Source organism: Debaryomyces fabryi (assembly GCF_001447935.2).
Source record: "Debaryomyces fabryi strain CBS 789 chromosome Unknown contig00171, whole genome shotgun sequence".
In the NCBI taxonomy this organism is placed as follows: Eukaryota; Fungi; Ascomycota; class Pichiomycetes; order Serinales; family Debaryomycetaceae; genus Debaryomyces; species Debaryomyces fabryi.
In genome coordinates, this window is record NW_015385597.1 from 1 (window position 1) to 19471 (window position 19471).

The 19471-nt window shown below is 33.5% G+C and overlaps 9 protein-coding genes across 9 annotated transcripts; 5 read left to right on the plus strand and 4 right to left on the minus strand.

The window, feature by feature from the left end:
- Positions 1 to 235: 235 nt before the first annotated feature.
- AC631_05103 (fungal specific transcription factor domain-containing protein) lies at positions 236 to 1348 on the plus strand (the record flags this gene model as incomplete). Its single annotated transcript, XM_015613932.1, has 1 exon — positions 236 to 1348. The coding sequence occupies one exon, from the start codon at positions 236 to 238 to the stop codon at positions 1346 to 1348; it is 1113 nt and encodes a 370-aa protein (XP_015465232.1).
- Positions 1349 to 1374: 26 nt separating this feature from the next.
- Positions 1375 to 2733, minus strand: AC631_05104 (class-II fumarase/aspartase family protein; the record flags this gene model as incomplete). The annotated part of the gene is made up of 1 exon (XM_015613933.1): positions 1375 to 2733. The coding sequence occupies one exon, from the start codon at positions 2731 to 2733 to the stop codon at positions 1375 to 1377; it is 1359 nt and encodes a 452-aa protein (XP_015465233.1).
- A 293-nt stretch (positions 2734 to 3026) lies between these two features.
- AC631_05105 (sugar porter family MFS transporter) lies at positions 3027 to 4664 on the plus strand (the record flags this gene model as incomplete). Its single annotated transcript, XM_015613934.1, has 1 exon — positions 3027 to 4664. One exon carries the CDS (start codon positions 3027 to 3029, stop codon positions 4662 to 4664), a length of 1638 nt encoding a protein of 545 aa, XP_015465234.1.
- Positions 4665 to 5098: 434 nt separating this feature from the next.
- Positions 5099 to 7030, plus strand: AC631_05106 (DUF2264 domain-containing protein; the record flags this gene model as incomplete). Its single annotated transcript, XM_015613935.1, has 1 exon — positions 5099 to 7030. One exon carries the CDS (start codon positions 5099 to 5101, stop codon positions 7028 to 7030), a length of 1932 nt encoding a protein of 643 aa, XP_015465235.1.
- Positions 7031 to 8258: 1228 nt separating this feature from the next.
- On the plus strand, positions 8259 to 9923 carry CHT2 (GPI-linked chitinase CHT2; the record flags this gene model as incomplete). Its single annotated transcript, XM_015613936.1, has 1 exon — positions 8259 to 9923. The coding sequence occupies one exon, from the start codon at positions 8259 to 8261 to the stop codon at positions 9921 to 9923; it is 1665 nt and encodes a 554-aa protein (XP_015465236.1).
- A 528-nt stretch (positions 9924 to 10451) lies between these two features.
- Positions 10452 to 11675, minus strand: AC631_05108 (aldose epimerase family protein; the record flags this gene model as incomplete). Its single annotated transcript, XM_015613937.1, has 1 exon — positions 10452 to 11675. The coding sequence occupies one exon, from the start codon at positions 11673 to 11675 to the stop codon at positions 10452 to 10454; it is 1224 nt and encodes a 407-aa protein (XP_015465237.1).
- Positions 11676 to 12599: 924 nt separating this feature from the next.
- AC631_05109 (uncharacterized protein) lies at positions 12600 to 13310 on the minus strand (the record flags this gene model as incomplete). The annotated part of the gene is made up of 1 exon (XM_015613938.1): positions 12600 to 13310. The coding sequence occupies one exon, from the start codon at positions 13308 to 13310 to the stop codon at positions 12600 to 12602; it is 711 nt and encodes a 236-aa protein (XP_015465238.1).
- Positions 13311 to 14964: 1654 nt separating this feature from the next.
- AC631_05110 (alpha-mannosyltransferase) lies at positions 14965 to 16680 on the minus strand (the record flags this gene model as incomplete). Its single annotated transcript, XM_015613939.1, has 1 exon — positions 14965 to 16680. One exon carries the CDS (start codon positions 16678 to 16680, stop codon positions 14965 to 14967), a length of 1716 nt encoding a protein of 571 aa, XP_015465239.1.
- Positions 16681 to 18414: 1734 nt separating this feature from the next.
- AC631_05111 (uncharacterized protein) lies at positions 18415 to 18969 on the plus strand (the record flags this gene model as incomplete). Its single annotated transcript, XM_015613940.1, has 1 exon — positions 18415 to 18969. One exon carries the CDS (start codon positions 18415 to 18417, stop codon positions 18967 to 18969), a length of 555 nt encoding a protein of 184 aa, XP_015465240.1.
- Between the last annotated feature and the right edge of the window lie 502 nt (positions 18970 to 19471).

Genomic DNA, 19471 nt, shown 5'->3' on the forward strand with positions numbered 1-19471 from the left:
TTCCTCTGATTTTGATATCATCGAACTTACAGAGAAAATTGACTTTATTAAAAATGGTAATGATGCACTAAAACAATTGCCTACACTTTATTGTTTTCTAATGATAATATCTATCCAAATGGCAACTTTAGATTACAAGTGTTCGATTTCTTTATTTCAATATTTACAGGATAATCTATTAATCAGATTAATGAATTTCTCGTCTCTTGAGACATTACAATGCTACTTGATAACAATGTTATACCTACAGGTTATTGGAGATCATGAACTATGTATTCAATTTAATGGTAAATCTGTCAGATTAGCGTTTCTATACGGGTTGCATCGTCATTCTCAGAGGTTTAAATTCAATAAAGAGATATCAGAAGAAAGAAAAAATATTTGGTGGTGTACTTACTGTTTTGATATATTAATTAGCTGTAACAATGGACTTCCAAGGTTGATTAATGATGAAGATGTTGATACTGATTTACCGTTAAAGATAAATGGCTTCAAACCAAGCGGGGACAAGAAAGAAAGGGAAGCAATTCTACCCTTACCAGGAGAAGAGTCAAATTCTTCACTATTCATTTCAATTATCAAGTTATGCCGGATATTAAGTTTAATCATGAAGAATCTTTATACAACTACCCAAAGAAGGAATGGTGATATTAAGATGAAACAATTAAGGGAGCGTTTAAATAATTGGAAATCTGAATACTATGAGATCTTTGAGTGTATGGATAATAATGAAACCCACTTTCATGGTAAATATTATCTCCAGTTGCTTTATTACACATGCATGATTCATTTATATCGCCCAGGTCTAACATATCCCAAAGCCTCACTTTCATTTGAAAATTGCTTGGGAGAAAGTTTAAAAATCAGTGAAGATTTTATTACATTATTTGCAAATCATAGTAAGAAATTTCCTGAAATTAATTTTATTTATCCATGTGGCTTTCATTTACTATTCCAGTCTGGGTTGTTGATACTATGGAATCAAATACTTGTCGTGATAGATGATTGCGTAAAGTATACGGTAGGCATAGATGATGTTCAGAAATATATACTAATTTGTTCAGACTGTTTGAAGCTACGCGAAGATGATGCTTTATTTAAATATAGATCAAACATTGCTAATAAGTGTGGTAATACAATACAAATGCTTAATAAATATATCTTGAGCTATTATCATACCTTGGGAACATCTTTGTTGGACGAGAATGAAGGAGACAAATTTAAAAACATTAATAATTTGTTGAATGATTCGTGGAATGAAAACCTTGAATTAATTAACTTTTTTGAATTATCCCCCAGCTTTTTAAATAACTCTATGAATTATAATCTTGATGAAAACATTTATTGAATATATATATAACATAATTGATGAGCTTACTTCAAATTCAATACATCGTCAACCATAGAGGAAGAACATCCCAAATAATTAATTGGATCACATAACTCTTTCAACACTTTCAGGTCGACTTTATCAATTATTTTTTGTTCATATCTCAAAATATCATATAAAGCAGCCTTGCCATCATGTGCTTTGACACAGCATTTGTATACAATTTCATGCGCATCGTGTCTTCCAATAAAAGGCGCAAGACCCATCATTACGGCTTCGGCAACTATTAATCCTTTAGTCGATTCAAGGTTACGTAACATAGAATCAGCTTTAATCTCTAAACCGTCCAAAGTAAATTTCATTTGATGCAAAGAACCAACAGTGGAAATAAAAGATTCCGGTATAGCGACCCATTCGAGATGCCAAGGGCCCGATGCTCTTTCAAAATCAGCAACTAGCCCATCAAGAACTAATCCGGCATTAGCACGAACAATTTTTGATGATGCCAAAATATACTCAGAAGAAATAGGATTCCTTTTTTGAGGCATAGTGGAAGATGCTCCTCTATGAGGTATGTAAGGTTCGGATACTTCATCAAGCTCATTTGATGACATGGCAATAATATCAAGTGCTATTTTTCCTAGAGAACCACAAATAATGGCAAGAAGGTTAATTATTTCGGCAATACCATCTCTTGCTACATGCCAGGTAATGGATGGATTATTTAAACCTAGCAAACTTGCTAACTTCGCTCTCACATCTAAACCTTTATTCGGATCATTTCCTAATGATGCTAAAGTTCCAGCGGCACCGCCAAATTGAACCAACAAACATCTTGGTTTTAATTCTTGTAACCTATTATAAGATCTCTGTAAACTAGAGAGCCAAACTGCACACTTATATCCAAAAGTTATTGGCAAAGCATGTTGCCAGTGAGTCCTACCCGCCATTGGAGTATCTTTATGTTTTTGAGCCAAATCTTTCAATATTGTTATTAAATCTGACAAATAATTTTCTACTATCTCTAATGCCTTTTTAATTTGTAGCATGGAAGCGGTGTCCATAATATCCTGAGTTGTTGCTCCCCAATGAAGGTATCCGGATAAGTTTTCAGGGAATTGAGCGGTTAGTTGGTTTAATAAAGGTAACACGCAATACCCAACTACATCGGTTTGTTCTCCAAGTAACGATTTATCAATAGAACTAAGAGTCAAATCTTTTCCTAATTCGTAAATTGCATCACCAATATCGTTAGGAATAACATCACACTGTCCTTCAGCTTTTGCTAATGAAGCTTCAGTTAGTATCATATTCTTGATATAGGCGTCTTCACTGAAAACATCCCTAATTTCTTCGGTACCAAAAATATTTTTAAATAGACATGAATCATACGCTGTAGACATGATGTATGTGGTTTATACTTAATAACATTATACCATTCCTTTAGTAATTAAAGGATATTCAAGTTTATATATTCTTTTAGGTCTACCACTATCCCGTCGGTATTAAATTATTATATGTAATACCGTCGGCATTATTCATGCTTCTCATCTAACCCATCGGAATAAAAACTTGTGCGATTTTAAATTCCCCACAAAACATTTAATAGATCTAAAAAGCTATATAAATGCTTCGTACAATGCCAATTTTTAAATGATTATCAGTACTAAGGACCAGTTTAACTAACATATAAGCAATGGTGAATGTATATGATGATAATATTCCCAAATACTTGGGTCTTTCTGGTAATGCGCTAATAACGTCGCAGACCTTATTAGTTGGTCTTCCCTCATTTATTTTATTTGGCTACAATCAGGCGGGCATGGGTGGTGCTTTATCTTTACCTGAGTTTGGTAAATATTTCCCCATGCTATCTACCTTAGACAAAGAAGGAAGTGCCAAGTCACAAGCTTCAACACTTCAAGGTGTGTTTGTTTCTACATTTTCATTGGGTGCTCTTCTTGGTGCAGTATTTTGTTCTTTCTTTGGTGATCGTCTAGGAAGAAAAAAAACTATTCTATTGGGTGCACTCTTAGTATTAGTTGGGGAAATTTTAGAATGTTCTGCTTTTAGCGTTGGACAATTATGCACTGGAAGGACTATACTTGGTATTGGTATTGGAATGTTGAACGTCACAGTTCCTAGTTGGCAAAGTGAATGTTCAAAACCAAAGAACAGGGGTAAGCATGTGGCACTAGATGGTGCATTTATTTCATTAGGGTATTTACTCACCAATTGGATTTCGTTCGGCTTTTATATGGGCAATCATAGTCAGGCGACTTGGCGAGTTCCAATAGCAATAGGAGCTATTTTTAATTTCCCTTTAATTTTTGCAATAATAAAACTTCCAGAATCTCCTAGATGGTTGATCATGAAAGGAAGAATCAATGAAGCTCGCGAGATATTGGCTTCTATAAATGGAACAAATATTGAAGATGATATAATTCTTCAAGAAATTGAAAATATAGAAATTTCTAATTGTCAATCAGCTAAAACAGATGCTAAATTTATAGATCTTTTTAAAATGGGAGAGGAGAAACTTTTAATGAGATTTTTAATGTGTATGTCATTGCAATGTTTACAGCAAATGTCGGGTGGTAATTTAATATCAGTTTATTCAACAACTTTATATCAAGAGAGTTTAGGAATGAGTGGGAAACTTTCAAGGATCCTTTCGAGTTGCACATTAACATTCAAATTCTTTTGTGGCTTTATTGCGTTCTTTACAGTTGATAGATATGGAAGAAGGCTTTTGTTGACAATTAGCGGAAGCGGTATGGCTCTTTGCATGCTTTTTCTAGCTGTTACCACAAGCCAACCTGACAATTTTAGTGCGAATATCGCTTCCGTTTTTTTTATTTTTGCATTCAATTTTTTCATTCCAATTGGCTTTCTTGGAATCAATTGGCTATACGTAACAGAAATATCACCTACAAAGTATCGTACTTATATTTCGGCTATTCTGAGTGCTAATAATTGGATATGGAATTTTGTTGTGACAATGATTACACCCATTGCTATCCAATCGATAGCATATAGATACTACATAATATATGCCGTCATCGGGGCTGTTATCCCTATAATGGTTTTGACTTTTTTCCCTGAAACACTGGGCTTAGAATTGGAGGCAATTGATCTCATTTTCAAGAAATCATCTTCCCCATGGACAGTTGTAAAAACTGCGAAGGAAGAGCGCAATACTTTGCTTAGTCATGACTTGAGTCAAACAAAAGAATTGAGATCGCAATTACCACCAAAGATTTATTCAGAACATAAAGAGTATATCAAAAGTGACAAAGGAGAAAAGAGCGTTGACTCAGCTTCTGTAGTTTAGGTAAGTAGCTATTTTTCGTTATAGGATTGTCTTTAATATTTTCGGATTTTATTCAATTTAAAGTGATCACTGCTAGAAATATTTTTAGCGCAATGTAGAGCAGAGAGTTTCTTCATATTAAATTGGAGATTAAATGAAGCTTGATATCAAGAAAGTAGGAATTTTAATTTTTTTCTAGCAATTTTGGTGATATCAGCAAAAGTACGTTTTTTAAAATTCCAAAAACGCTGCTTTTTAATATTTCTCTGAAAATATCGGCAAATATTCCCGTTTTAGATATTCATATCCCCCACTAAAATAGATATTACCCCAGCTGAATTTCGGATGGGGGTATTGAAATATCCCCACTATAAATGAAGCTATAAAACTTAGAAGGCTATCCATGATATCATTCTTTTCTATGACACCCACAGAGACAATTTATAATACTAAGGATGAATAGACAATCAACTCAATTTAATGCTTGGTCAACTAATCCACTTGAATCAAGAAATGATGTGATTGAAGCTTTACACCAACAACTAGAACCATTGATCCCAGCCTTCACCGATGATGGTTCAAGAGTCAGCTTAGCAGACACTTCTGCAGTTTTTAGTATGGAGGCTGCTGAATTAGAAGGGTTTGCAAGACCATTATGGGGAATCGTACCTTTTGTATACGGAGGGGGCGATTTTAAGCATTGGGATTTATTTAGAAAAGGTTTGACTAACGGAACAAACCCAAGCAAACAAGAATACTGGGGCGATATTGGGGATTTCGATCAGCACTTAGTTGAATTAGCTGCTATTGGGTTCGCCTTGTGTCTTGTTCCAGAACATATCTGGAATCCTTTACTGGATGAAGCTAAGGATAATTTATCCAAGTTTTTGCTCAAAGCAAGACAAAATGAATTTCCTCATTGCAACTGGAAATTCTTTAGAATAATGATTGATTTAGGGTTAGAAAAAGTGGGAGTTAAATTTGATAAATCCCTTACTAAAGCATACCTGGTTGATTTGGATACTATGTACATCGATGAGGGGTGGTATGGTGACGGTGGAAATAACAGAATTGACTACTACAACCCATTCGCCTTGCACTTTTATGGAATGATCTATTATTTTGCCATGAAGGACAAAGATCCCGAAAGAAGCAATAAATATAAGAGTAGAGCATTATTATTCGCTAAACAATTTATACATTGGTTCAGTGATGATGGAGCATGTATTCCATTCGGAAGATCATGTACTTACAGATTTGCAGTTGATGGATTCTGGGGTATGTTGGCATGTATTATGAGACCTGATGAAGCACCAGTCATTCCTTGGGGCGTATTGAAAGGGGTTTACTTAAGAAATTTACGTTGGTGGTCCAAACAACCAGTCTCATATTTTAAGACGAATATTTTGTCTGTTGGATTCAGTTATCCTAACCAGTTTATGTGTGAATCCTACAACTCACCTCAATCTCCATACTGGTCCGTTAAAGCATTCGCTTCGTTAATATTGCCCGAATCTCATCCATTTTGGACTTCGAAAGAGGAAGCATTGGAGTTAGAAGATATAAACCTAAAGGTCCCTGGAATGCTAATTTCACATAATAAGGGAAATACTGTCTCGTTAACAAGTGGCCCATACCTGGCATTCATCAGACATCACGCAGAAAAATACAGTAAATTTGCTTACAGTTCAAGATATGGTTTTAACGTTGAAAATAATTTGAAAAGTTTTAATACAGCCTCTCTCGATAATATGATCGGCTTTAGTTTCAATGATAAAGATTTCTATTTTAGAGAATCGAGTAAGTCATGGATCTTTAAAGATGGGTTGTACTCTGAATGGAGACCAGCTGGCGCAGAAGATATAGAGGTTAAAACTTGGATACTTCAAAGAGGAAACTATCATATCAGAGTTCACCATGTTCATAATAATAGTTCCCAAGATGTAGTATCATTAGAGGGAGGGTTTGCAGCTAACGTGATGCATGATGCAAACGTCACTAACTACAAAAACACCAATCCGAATGCTATTGCTGAAATTGAAACCTCTAAAGATATTACTTTAATGCTTAATTTATTAGACGAGAGAATAGCAAAAGTTGGTAAGCCAGAACCAAATACTAATTTAATTTCGTCTAAAGTTATGTTACCTCAATTAAACGGGAAGATTTCTGCTAAGTCTACTGCTAAATTTGCGTGTGCGGTTTATGCCCAACCTAAAAGCGTATCATTTTACGATAGAGAAACCTTTTTAAAGACTGTGAATGTTCCAAACGAGAAAGAATTAGATGATATGAAGTCTTCTTCTGAAAGGGTTAAATGTAACATCCCTAGTAAAAATGACGAACTCATGGCTAAAATGATAAAGAAATTTCAAGAAGCTGATTAATTCAACCTCTTATTTTGTATAGGTTAAATCTTTAGAAGGAGATATCTATATCCTCCACATCCATATATAGTCAAATTACGAATAAATATCTTATCATGAATCATATTTTTAAAATCAAGAACTTTCATACAACTCATAACCCACCTGAATAATGTTGATTAGCTTTCAATTTTATTTCTTTATTGTAATGCCCCCAAAAAAGATAAAACTTACTTTTCCACGTTGAATTCCAATATTTGTATCGTAGATAATTCATTACTTTATCTGAAAAACGAGAAAAAAGGTGGAACCTCCTCAGAATGGATTATTTAATTAGTTGATATCCATTTTCAAATCTATTGATATAATAAGATAACGCATGACAAAATCACATATCGGACTTTTGGCTCCAAGATACAAGACCTCAGTTTATGTTTCAGGTATGACAAGACAAGCCTATTTAGAGGTAATTAAAGACAAATTATATGGGGATCGGACATCGCAAATATACAACTGAGTTTGCCATTATTCAAATGGTATATATTCAAAAAAGGATGTAAACTCAAAGAGAAGATCCAAAGGCGTGAATCTGCATTTGGCATTTTTACCAAAACGTCATCATTCATTTCAACCTAATTTCAATCAAAATCAGAGCAGTCTGTAATATCAATTTTACTCTCAACATTATATGCAAAATCTGACTTCAGTCCTGTATACCTTATTAGAACGAAAAAGGATAGCAAAAAATTCAGCTTATCCAATAACCAATGAAAGACCCCACTTTATTCACGCTATGCGACTTCGCAAGGCATCAAACGCACGTCTATGTAGTAATACACGATTGTTGATAAAAAAAAGTCTCGTAAATTTCTATTGTAATTAAAATCTTTTGGCTTAGAGAATGATATATACCCGCTTATCATATATAAATTGTAACGACGATTTAATAACTAAGGTTCATATTTTATGAGTTGATGTACTTAACTTAATTCACTTAATAAGAGATATTCACTTTTTTACGGGCGATATGCCGATCTACAAAATATTATTTAACAGAACGCGCTTTGTTTATGAAAACAACACATCGAGATATGTGCATAGAATTTTAAACATACCGAGCAAAGTTGCATATTATAATTACAAGAAATTTTGTATAAATATGACTCGAATTCCCACTATGCAAATAAGCCCCCAAAGAAAATAGAGATAAACTCACTTGCCTTAGTCATTCGTTATATATCCTGGAATAATGTTTTTATCTCTTGTTGTATCACAATTAGTTTTGTTAGTCAAAATTGTTTCAGCCTTAGATGTTGGCTCCAGTAGCAATGTCGCTGTTTATTGGGGACAAAACTCAGGTGGTTCCCAAGAAAGATTGAGCACTTACTGTGAATCAGATTCTGTTGATATTGTTTTATTATCATTTTTAAACAACTTCCCAAATGATTTTAACTTAAATTTCGCTAACCAATGTGGTATGACTTTTGAAGATGGTGTTTTACATTGCTCTGCCATTGGTGAAGATATTAAGACTTGTCAAGCTGCTGGAAAAACAGTCTTGTTATCCTTAGGTGGTGGTGTTGGAAACTATGGCTTCACATCGGACGCCGAAGCAGTCGACTTTGCTTCCACATTATGGAACAAGTTTGGTGCCGGTACCAATGACGATGAAAGACCATTCGATGATGCAGTTGTTGATGGTTTTGATTTTGATATTGAGAATAACAACCAAGTTGGATATGTTGCTTTGGCCAATGAATTAAGAACCTTATTTAACCAAGATTCTTCAAAGTCATACTATTTATCTGCTTCTCCACAATGTCCTTACCCTGATCAATCAGTCGGTGATTTATTGAGTAACGCAAACCTTGATTTCGCATTTATTCAATTTTACAATAACTATTGTTCTTTAGACCAATCTGAATTCAACTGGAACACATGGTCAGATTTTGCTAAGTCTGCTCCTAATGACAACATTAAATTATTTGTTGGATTACCTGGTGCTCCTGCGTCCGGAAGTGGATATGTTGATGCTGAAACCGTTGCTAGCACTATTGATGACATTAAATGTGATCAAGCCTTAGGTGGTATCTCTTTGTGGGATGCATCTTCCGCATTTGCTAATGTTAATGCTGATGATGTTAACTACATTGAACAAGTAGCAAACATTTTAAATTCTGAAACATGCAGTTCAACAAGTTCAAGTAGTGTTGCATCATCTCTGACTATACAAGCTAGTTCTTCTTCAACCTCAAGTGATATTACAGCAAGCACAAGTTCTTCTATCGGTATCACTGTTTCCCCAAGTGCTCTGAGTCTCGTTTCAACTTTACCTCACTACGCAAATGGTTCTGCTATAACAGGTTCTTCTGACGAAAAAAGTATTGCCACTGTAACTGGTGTTCAAACAACTATAATTACCGTTACAAGTTGTTCTGAAAACCATTGCTCAATGGTTCCAGTTGAAACTGGGGTTACTGTTGTCACTGAAGGTACTACTTCATATACCACTTACTGCCCATTAGACAACACCCCAAGCACCGAAACAGTTTCTGACGTGGCTACAACTGTTATTACAATTACTTCTTGTCAAGACAACAAATGTGACTTAGCTACTGTGACTACTGGCCTTACAGTTGTAACTGAATTGGACACTGTTTACACTACCTACTGCCCATTGACTACCGAAAGTATTGCGCCAAGCACTTCAACTGGTTCTGGTTCTATTGCACCAATCACTGCAATTATCCCTTCTGTTGCACAAAGTAACAAGACTGTTGCATATTCTAGTGTTCACCCAACTTCCCAAAACCAAACTGTAGCTGCCATTGAGACTTATGCCGAAGGAATGGGTAGTTTAGTCACTGGTAGCTGGACCTTAGCAATTGCTGCTATTATTGCTTCTTTGTTATAGATATAATTCTATGGGCAAATAAGGAATTTATGATACCAAGTAACGTGATTTTTCATGAAGCCGAGTAGTTCAATGCAAAGCTACATCGAAAGCACTCATTTATATTACTCAAATGTATACATGTTCAAAATACAATATAAAAATATATCCACAATGATAGTAGATAACTTATATAGACCGTAATATCAGGCTTAAGGTAGCTTTAAATTATTCTTTCGATCTCCTACAAGAAAAATGTTTTATCCCAAAAATTACCTGACAAATGCAACTATATAACCAGAGGACAAGGACCTGGAACAAAAATGTTTCTGAAATCGATTGATGACGATGGTATTAGTATTAAATGTGAAAAAAAATCTTTGCCAAAAAAGAGCCCATATTCAAACCAAGAACTAAAGTATTTATTATTTACCTATTTTGATTTTAAATACTCCATATAGTTACTATATGCCATTTTTAGATCAGCACACATCACGAGTAGCCGAAGTATCAAAATGTCTCAGAATCTGAAGTTAAGAATATATTATTCTATTCAATGGAACTAAACTCGTACAGAGCAAAATTAACTGCTGGTTGAGTGTCAACGCCATATACTTGAAATTCATTCTGACCCCATTGTAGATTATTAATACCATCTATCCATTGTTGTGGCTCAATAACAACACATCCATACTGTTCCAAATATGTTGTGCCATTTCCATGTTGCTGACTTCTCTTCACTGGAATTGTACCATCTTGTCCATCGCAACTGTATATCTGTAACGATTGCTGATTTGTTTTCATCTCCATTTTTATTCCCGTCTTATTTGATTGTAACTTAAGTATAACCAAATCAGTCGATTCAGGATTTGAGTACCGTGGACGATCTAAAATAAATGCAGTATCGAGGCCAGTGCATTTTGGCCCACATACTCCGTCTGCTTCCTTGATATTAGTTCCTAAGTCAATAGGCGTCGTGAAATCTGTTCCCTCCCTGTATTGAACAAGGCTAATATCACCCACTGGAACTAAATATTTATCGGTTTTGATGTACCTATTTGAATATGGCATCGACAAAATATCATTCAAGACAGTAGGATCCCGAGCATCAGTAAAAGCATTCAAATTCCAGTATATGTGATTCGAAAGCATAATCGGTGTTGCTCCATCCAAAGGAATACTCACTAGTCTAGTAGTCAAGGTTGAGGGCTTTTTATTAGCTTTCACAGAGTATGTAGCGTAAGTTATAACATTTCCTGGGAAGTCTTCATATCCAACATCTTCAAGCATAAATGTGATACTAGATTCATTGTAAGATATGACAGTCCAGTTGCGTTGGTCATATCCAATGTTTCCACCATGAAGCGTGTTAGTTCCATTGTTTTCATTCTTAGGTACATGATAAGTTTCATCATCTATTTCAAAGGTACCTTTCTTAATGCGATTTGCATATCGTCCTACAACTGCATCAAAATAAGAATGAACAGTTTCAGTGTCATTGATATATGCGTCTCCTTTATCATACCCTACAATCACATCTTGTGGATTCCCTTTCCTATCTTTTACTAGTAAGTGTGTCAACCTAGCTCCGTATGGAATAAATGTTGCTCTTATTTCATCGGCTTTGATGGAATAAAAAGCAACATGAGGATTTACGCTGTTCGACATATTTTTTCCAGCATTGTCATTTGCTAGAATATCTGACCCATTAAATGATGATGCATTAGCCAAAGTAATGGAAAATAAGGTAATAATTACGCGGAGTAATTTCATTTTTTAGAAAAATATTAGTTTTAAATCATTATTTACTGTAATATCCATACATATACATATATATATATATATATATTGCTGAAATTACAAGACTTTGATATAAAGACGAGCATTTGGTTCCTTGATTCCCCTCATTGCAAAATCCAAGTTACCTTAATCTGCAACATTCCTAATTGGTAGGAGTGGTTACTTCTTTTGACTTATAACCTTCTGATTGAAGTAGTATTTAAATGTAATGTTACACTCTCCTCACAAAATATGTGACTAATAACTTTTTACTTTGCACGAACCATAACCGTGATTCTAAATCAAAGGAATCACAAGACTTTCGTAATAAAACAGCAGTTAGTATAAACTCATATATCTGATCATATCCTTTGGTATTTATTTAAGGTTCACAAATTAAAGTCAGAACAGTTTTAGCTAAAATTTGGAACCTACATAACAGATGATAAAATTAAAGAATGCAATACATGTATCTTAATAGTTGGTGTATAAATACTATGGAAAGAAAATAAATTTTAGATTAAATCAATTAGAACCATAATATTCACATCATTATACATTACTAAAAAAAACTAGATTCAGTGCTTGAAGTTGATGGTTTCATAATACATTGATCTAAAATATCTGATGAATAGAATCTCTTATATCAAAATCATAATTGCTATATCTATAGCAAAAGAGTATTAATGGTATATGCATTACAAGAAAAGGGCAATTCTTCAAATCTTGAACTTTCAGAAATATCAATACACTGTCAATCAAATATATTTCTTCATAATTTAAAAAAACCAATATATATACATATCCATGAATTCATATCTAAGTCAAATATCAATAGAGAAAGCTTTGATTTGTAGGTGCTCGATGATCAAATTAAACAAAATTCACAAGAGCTAGTTCAGTACTCTAGAATAAAGATCATGAACCCACTAAGTCAACAGCTTTAAGGGCAGTTGATACAGCAGATGCTGGATTAGAACCTGTTACAATTCTACCATCAGTTATTATATGCTCTTCAAAGGGAGCATCTGGCCTACTAAAATTTGCACCTAATTTCTTACATAGCTCCTCAATGGAGCCTAAATGATCTTTTTTTAAAGTTCGATCAACACCAATAATTTCTTCTCCCTCATGAGTAAATCCAGTAATTGTTTTACTTTCAACCAATAATTTATTGGGGTTTTTTGGGTCATATAAACCATCAAAAATAGTGCAGCCGTGGCTGACAGCTGCTATTATGCCATTATTTTTCCAAATTTGTTGCGCTATCTTATGCAAGCCTTTTGCTTGGGGAAAGTCAAATGCTGTACCATGACCACCAGAAAAAAATATAATCTGATACTCGTCCGGATCGATTTGTGCAGCTTTCTTCATGTTGGAAATTGAGACATTAAAATCAGAGCTTTTATTATTGAACACATTCAAATCCTTTCCATTAAGAAACATGGGATCAAGGGAGTTTACATCATACCCAAATGTTCCATTCTCAGATACAAAATCTGATTCTATATTGTTATCCTTAAATACCAAAAATGGATGCAATGCTTCGCTCACAAAAACCCCGGTTTTGGACCCGTTCTCGTAAAATGCATCATGATGCGACGTCACTGCTATTAATGCTTTAACCATTTTTACTAATAATTCATAAAGCACTCAAGAATGTCTACACATAACTGAGAAATAATGTATTTAAATATTTTAGGAAAGCACTCCCCTAATAGAAGGTTAAGGTTTTAATTGCTATGTCTATTCAATTATAAAGTTATATATAAAGTTATAATTGCTTTAGGTCTAAAAATGCCTGATATATCACGTTTCTTTGTCAGAAATACGTATACGTGGTTGCATTAGCAAGCCTTTATTTGGTTTCAGACGTGACATTTCACCTCTTAAATTATATTCAGAGTATTTGCATTTGATGCTTTTGTTATTATTCGTAGCTTATTGTAATTAGCACCCTTAATAGTCTACTTATCTGCGAAAGGTTTTGACAGAATCTCAAAGTATCAGCTGATATGTATTGAATTAGGTGTGTATCTAAAAGCGACAAAGAAACATTCAGTAATTTATTAAACAACAACGATGACACTTGGAGTGATATAATGACCAAAAATTCACCCAGGTCATGACCTTAACCAATATGTGTGGGTTTAAGTCTTACACTATATGTTTAATTTAATTATATTATGATGAGTCATTTAGTACTTTAAACTAATATAATACAACTGAACTTGGTTGTAATATGTAATTTAACTTCAAATAAAAAGTTGTTAATTTTTTTTAAATATTTAAAATTAACTGAAATTATTGGGTTATTGAAAATTTTGAAATATTGAGTATCAGTGAAATTCTCTCATAATTTGTCTTCAAATTGAATGCAGAAGGTTGTGGAAACCTGAATTTTTCTTAGTATCGTACAGTTTTCTTTAAGATCATTTATTATCTTGAAGTTTTTAATAAGCAGACTTTTTACTAATATACTCGCAAATGCAATTTCCAAGCTAATAAAAATATAATTATTAGACAATTTTAATGCTTATTGAATCATCACATAGAGCTCTATCGAATATAGGTTTGATACTAATCATGGATGTAAGATGTGCTTATAACAATTTGTTTTCTGGATAAAGTCTGAGATATCATGTTAGTTAAGAATTAGAGTACTGTCCTAAACTCTGATCTGAATTTGTCTAGCTGCAACTTTTGTTTCTGTGTTTTCACATAATAATTTAAGTTGAAATGCAATTGCTGCAGGAAATTAAATTATTGCTACTGGTAATTAATGGCCAAAATTATATTGCCAAATATGGTCCCGATTTTTTAATGTCTTCTTCTATTTTCTTACTTTGTTTGTAATGCCCAGCTGTTTCGGTGTAACTTGTGGTAATTTTATTAGTGAAAAGGGATTTTTTTCTTGAAGGAAGGTTAGAGCTAAATCTACATGGTCTAGTTTAGTTTAAAGCGCAAACATACAATAAATTCAATAGGATACAAATATAATCACTATTTACAACTCTAAACCAACTGAAGAGAAAGATTATAATTTGCTTTACTTTCCTTTATAAGCTGTTACATATGTATATTTAAATACTTAGCTTTTTAAAATTGCACTTAATTTGGAACACTCAAATGAATTAAATTACTGTGAGCTTTTGTACAATATTCAGTATTTAGCCTCTATTTCTTACAAAAACACTAGACGGCTCATACTCTAGTTTGCAGTTATAGAATGCATCTTTCAAAAATTTATCTTGTATTTTTTCTATTATATTAAAATTATCAATTAAGAATTCGATAGCCAGCTGACCTGGTTATTTATAAATTCGCACAACTCTTGATTATCATGGCCAAAATGTCTAAAATAGAGTTTCTCAGTGCATAATGCTCTTTGCATATTAGTCCATTGTGTTAATTCGAAATCAATTGTTGTATTACCCTCGTTTGAATTTCTTTCAAATGAAAAGCCTTTGTACATCCTGTAATGCAACCTTTTTTCTTCTTTATCGTAAATGCTGTCTCTTTGCATTATATCAGCAGGATCAAGTTTTGGATAATGGCAGTGCATTGCAAAAATAGGATTATCATTGTTTGAAGTAAAATGATTTCTTATCACTTTTTTTGCGTGTTGCACACGTTCATTTAGCGGCATCTTGTTTTTTTCTTGTTCAATAAGAGGCTTTGATACTCTTTCCTTGAATATTTCATAATCTCTAAGAGGATTCTTTTGTGCCATCGCTTTCCCCTGAAAATGGTCGTCTTTATCAAAATGCCCAATTCCTTTAATAGAGGATTTCAATTGATAGAAATCTTGTTTTAAAACAGTCGCGGCTGCTGCAAACGAATCTTTGTCACCTTCTCCTAATTCCCCCAACGAAAATAGCTTATAATATAATTTAGGCCCATACAAATTATAATATAAGGACAACAACAAAGTCTTCCCGTGTGAATCCTTATTAATAAAAAGCTGCCCCGATTCTGTTGACAAATTAGGTACAGCTCCATCTAGGTCATGGAATGGCACAGAATCTTTTTCATTTTCTTGCAAATTATTGTCACTTTCATCATAACCTATCTGAAGCCTATCATATCTGACTCTTTTTCTCTCATTCACTTCAGTACCTGCTATATTATAAAAATGAGGAGAAATTGTACGTCTCCAGTAATCAGGCCAGGTAATCATTCCATATGTTCTAAATAGATCACTATCAAAAAATGGATCAGGATTTTCTATAACTATATTATCTGAATCTAACAACAAAACATTTTGAAAAGATGACACCATCAAGGCCAATGATTTAAACTGATACGACTTGATCTTTTTATTCCATTTTGTCATTACCGAAGGTCCAAATATCTCTGGGATAACTACGCATTTTGCATTAAGCTTAGGAAGAATTTCAGTACAAAACTCCATCTCTTCTTCATAATCCACATATTTGGGCATTATAATTTCTACAGGCATTTTGGATCCTGTTTCTCTTAAACCTAAAAGTGATAAATAAGATAACCAAGAAAATCTTCCTCCGCCGACGAAAACAATTCCGTTTGACCCCGGTTTATAGGCCACGGTAGGTATCTCTGATGGTAATTCTTGAAGTAACGTTTTATGTTTCTCTTTGAATTCTTTAAATGCTTTCTCAGAAATATCTGCCTTCGAAAGCAAAACGTCTCTCGTGTTCGTTTCTTTCCTATCAGCAACCGTGTTATAAGTTATTGCATTATCTAACTCATCGTTAGTAAGGTTTAAGCTATTTGCACTTATAGTTTCGAATAGGTTGCCCCAGAATATTTGTGCTTTCACATTATTTGCACACAAATTTTCGACGTCTTTACCTGTATTCCTTTCATTTGAAAGATAACCCTTCATAGAAATTGGGATTAGGCCATAATATTCCTTTGAAGTTTCATGGATTGTGACGAGAATTAGCAAGCATATTACTGCCCCAAAAAGAGCAAACTTCATTCTAAGAGACCGCAAATAGTTTCCCATATATACCATCATTTACTTAGTTTTGTTTATTGGGAAGTTTTATGAATAAAATCTACATCTCACGGTTATTATATAAGTCCGAGAAGAGGATTTTTCTTGAGAAACTAGGTATCGTTGATAAACGAATTTTTTAGCGTGAATATGTATGCTGCAATGACTATGCATGTGTGTAAATATAGCACCATATATTTTTAAAATTAAAAGCTTAATGCATATTGATAGAGTGTACTAATATTCAAGTTTTTAGCGCCTTTCCATACTGAGCTTTCTGACTATTTCTAGTTTAGTTTTATTGAAATAATCTAGAGTTTCAAATCAGATTCGATGCAAATCTTAGGCATCTGAAGTCTATCCAGCGCTGATCCACTCTTAGACAGGGTTTGCATTATATTCGTACTTTTTGAATGAGCTCTATTGATTTTAACAAACCATGCAGCTTTTATTTATGTAAACATGCATGTATATGTGCATATAATGTGAGACTAAGCCAAGATGTGGGTCGGCTTTATTAAATTGTTATCAGTTTTGGGTCGTGTGATAATTAATGCAAATGCAAGTCTTAAAATAGAATGGTGCATTAATATGATGATCAAATGAATCCTTATAAAATTTCTCATTTGTGACTACCTTTATTAAAAATGCTTGACTTCTACTGATACCCCATGCATAATAATATCTATTACCAATCTGTGAAACGGATGAAATGCAAATTTCAGCACACTTTGTAAGATTTTGACTTAATTTGAGCAGCCTGAATAAGCGTTTCCGTGAATTGCATTTGAATTTAAATTGGTTATGTGATTGTAATTCTGCTTCATTTTGTAATTGAATAGGTGAACCCTAACTCTAGAAGCTATGATCAACTCAATAGCCCTATGAATTGTTTGTAGCTTTCTTGGATTAAGAAACATATCAGCACCTAGTTCAAAATATCGTAGGATTAAGAATTAGGGGAAGAAAATATGGTATCATTTCTTCCATAATAAATAATATAGCCCGTTTGAAATAAAAGAACTGTAACTTTATATTAGCTTTTTTTCATAAAACAAATACAAGTGATAGTATATCGATAAATTAAGCATTTTAACGATAAATTGATCATGAAATTGGAAGATTTTTCCAAATTTACATCATTCGAATCATCCAAAACCGTCATGTAGCTGCTATTTTTTCCAAACACATCTTTATTATTCTCTTCTAATTGTTCAAGGAGATTTGTTAATTCTGTTAATTTGGTATTTCCATTTACATCTAGACACAATTTAAGAATATTTTGAATCGGATCTTTTAGATGATATTCCATCAATTTATAACACTCTAAAACATACATTTCTAATTTAGGGTTACATTTATTTTCATTCCCCTCTTTATTATAAGGAAGCTTTGTATCAAAATAAGATGCACTAATAACAAGTGGATTACCAAATGTATAAGTCTAAGTTTCAAGACTTCATTTACTAACCTTAATAGGCTGGATGGCAATGGCTTTTCATAGTATGTGGTTGTATTACTATTCCTCTTTCTTTATATGGTTTTATCGCCATTCCAGATAATCCACTCCGGCCAAGTAAGCTTGCATTTTGGTTGAATGATGATGATAAGAAATATGCTGCAAAAAAGTATAAACAAACCAGAGTAGCTTTTAGCGGATTTGAGTTTTCTGAAATCAAAAGAATGATCTTTGACTGGCCCTTTTACGTCATTGTCTTTTGCTACACAAGTTATATGATCTTTACTAATGCCATGAGCTACTTTATCTTGTTTATTCAATCTTTGGGTAGATATAGCGTAGCTCAGGAAAATAGCATTCCAACTTCAGCACAAGCTGTCGCTCTTGTGTTCACATTATTGTTAGGATGGCTTGCAGATTGGAAGGGAAGACATCTTACTCTTCAGATTGCCTTGACCGTCAACTTGGTTTCTTGTATATTTTTGCTCATAAGTCCAGTCGAAGGATGTGTATGGTTTGGCTATATTATTAGTGGAATTAGTTGGTGTTATGGACCTATATTGTTAAGTTGGTCCCAGGAATTTTTAAGAAGATCTGAAATGGAAGCTAAGTTCACTATAGGAGTTGCACAAGCCTCCGCAATAGCTAATTTAATTTGGGCAACTATTGTCTTGTGGAGTACAGAGAAACAATATCCCTACTACAGAGCTGCTTATATTGTGTGTCTCATTTTAACGGTAGTTCAGATGCCACTCACTTATGGTATGAACGTCCTCATTAAGCGAAAGAATATGCTAGAAAATGTCACACAGGTATACGAGGAGAGAGAAAAAGATGTAGATTCTTGATTATATATTAATTTCAATAGATAGTGATTTATCTACCATGAGATTTGATAGTATATATATATATGATACTGAAAATAGGTGAAAATATGTAGGTTTTTTATCTTCTAGAAAACGGTGTTCAAAGACACCCGATTAGATTGCCTGATTGCGGAAATTTTTTCCGTCTGAAAGCCACAATTATCCAAATCGGTCAATTTTTTGCATCAATTAAATGTATAAATAGAGATGACAAGATCGTACTATGATAATTTGATCAAACATAAATCTGAATTCAGATAAGTATGCCCGGCGAAATCCAAGATATTAATGATTATATAAAGGAGTCCAAAAGAGAGCGGGACGAGCATAATCTCCAAGGAGTGGTACCAATCTTGGATATTAGTGCAGCACTTGATAAGGAAAGAAGACCACAACTTCTCAAAGATCTTAAGCGTGCATTATTTGATATTGGATTTTTCTATGTTAAAAACCCACCATCAAAAAAGATTCCCAGCATCTTTCA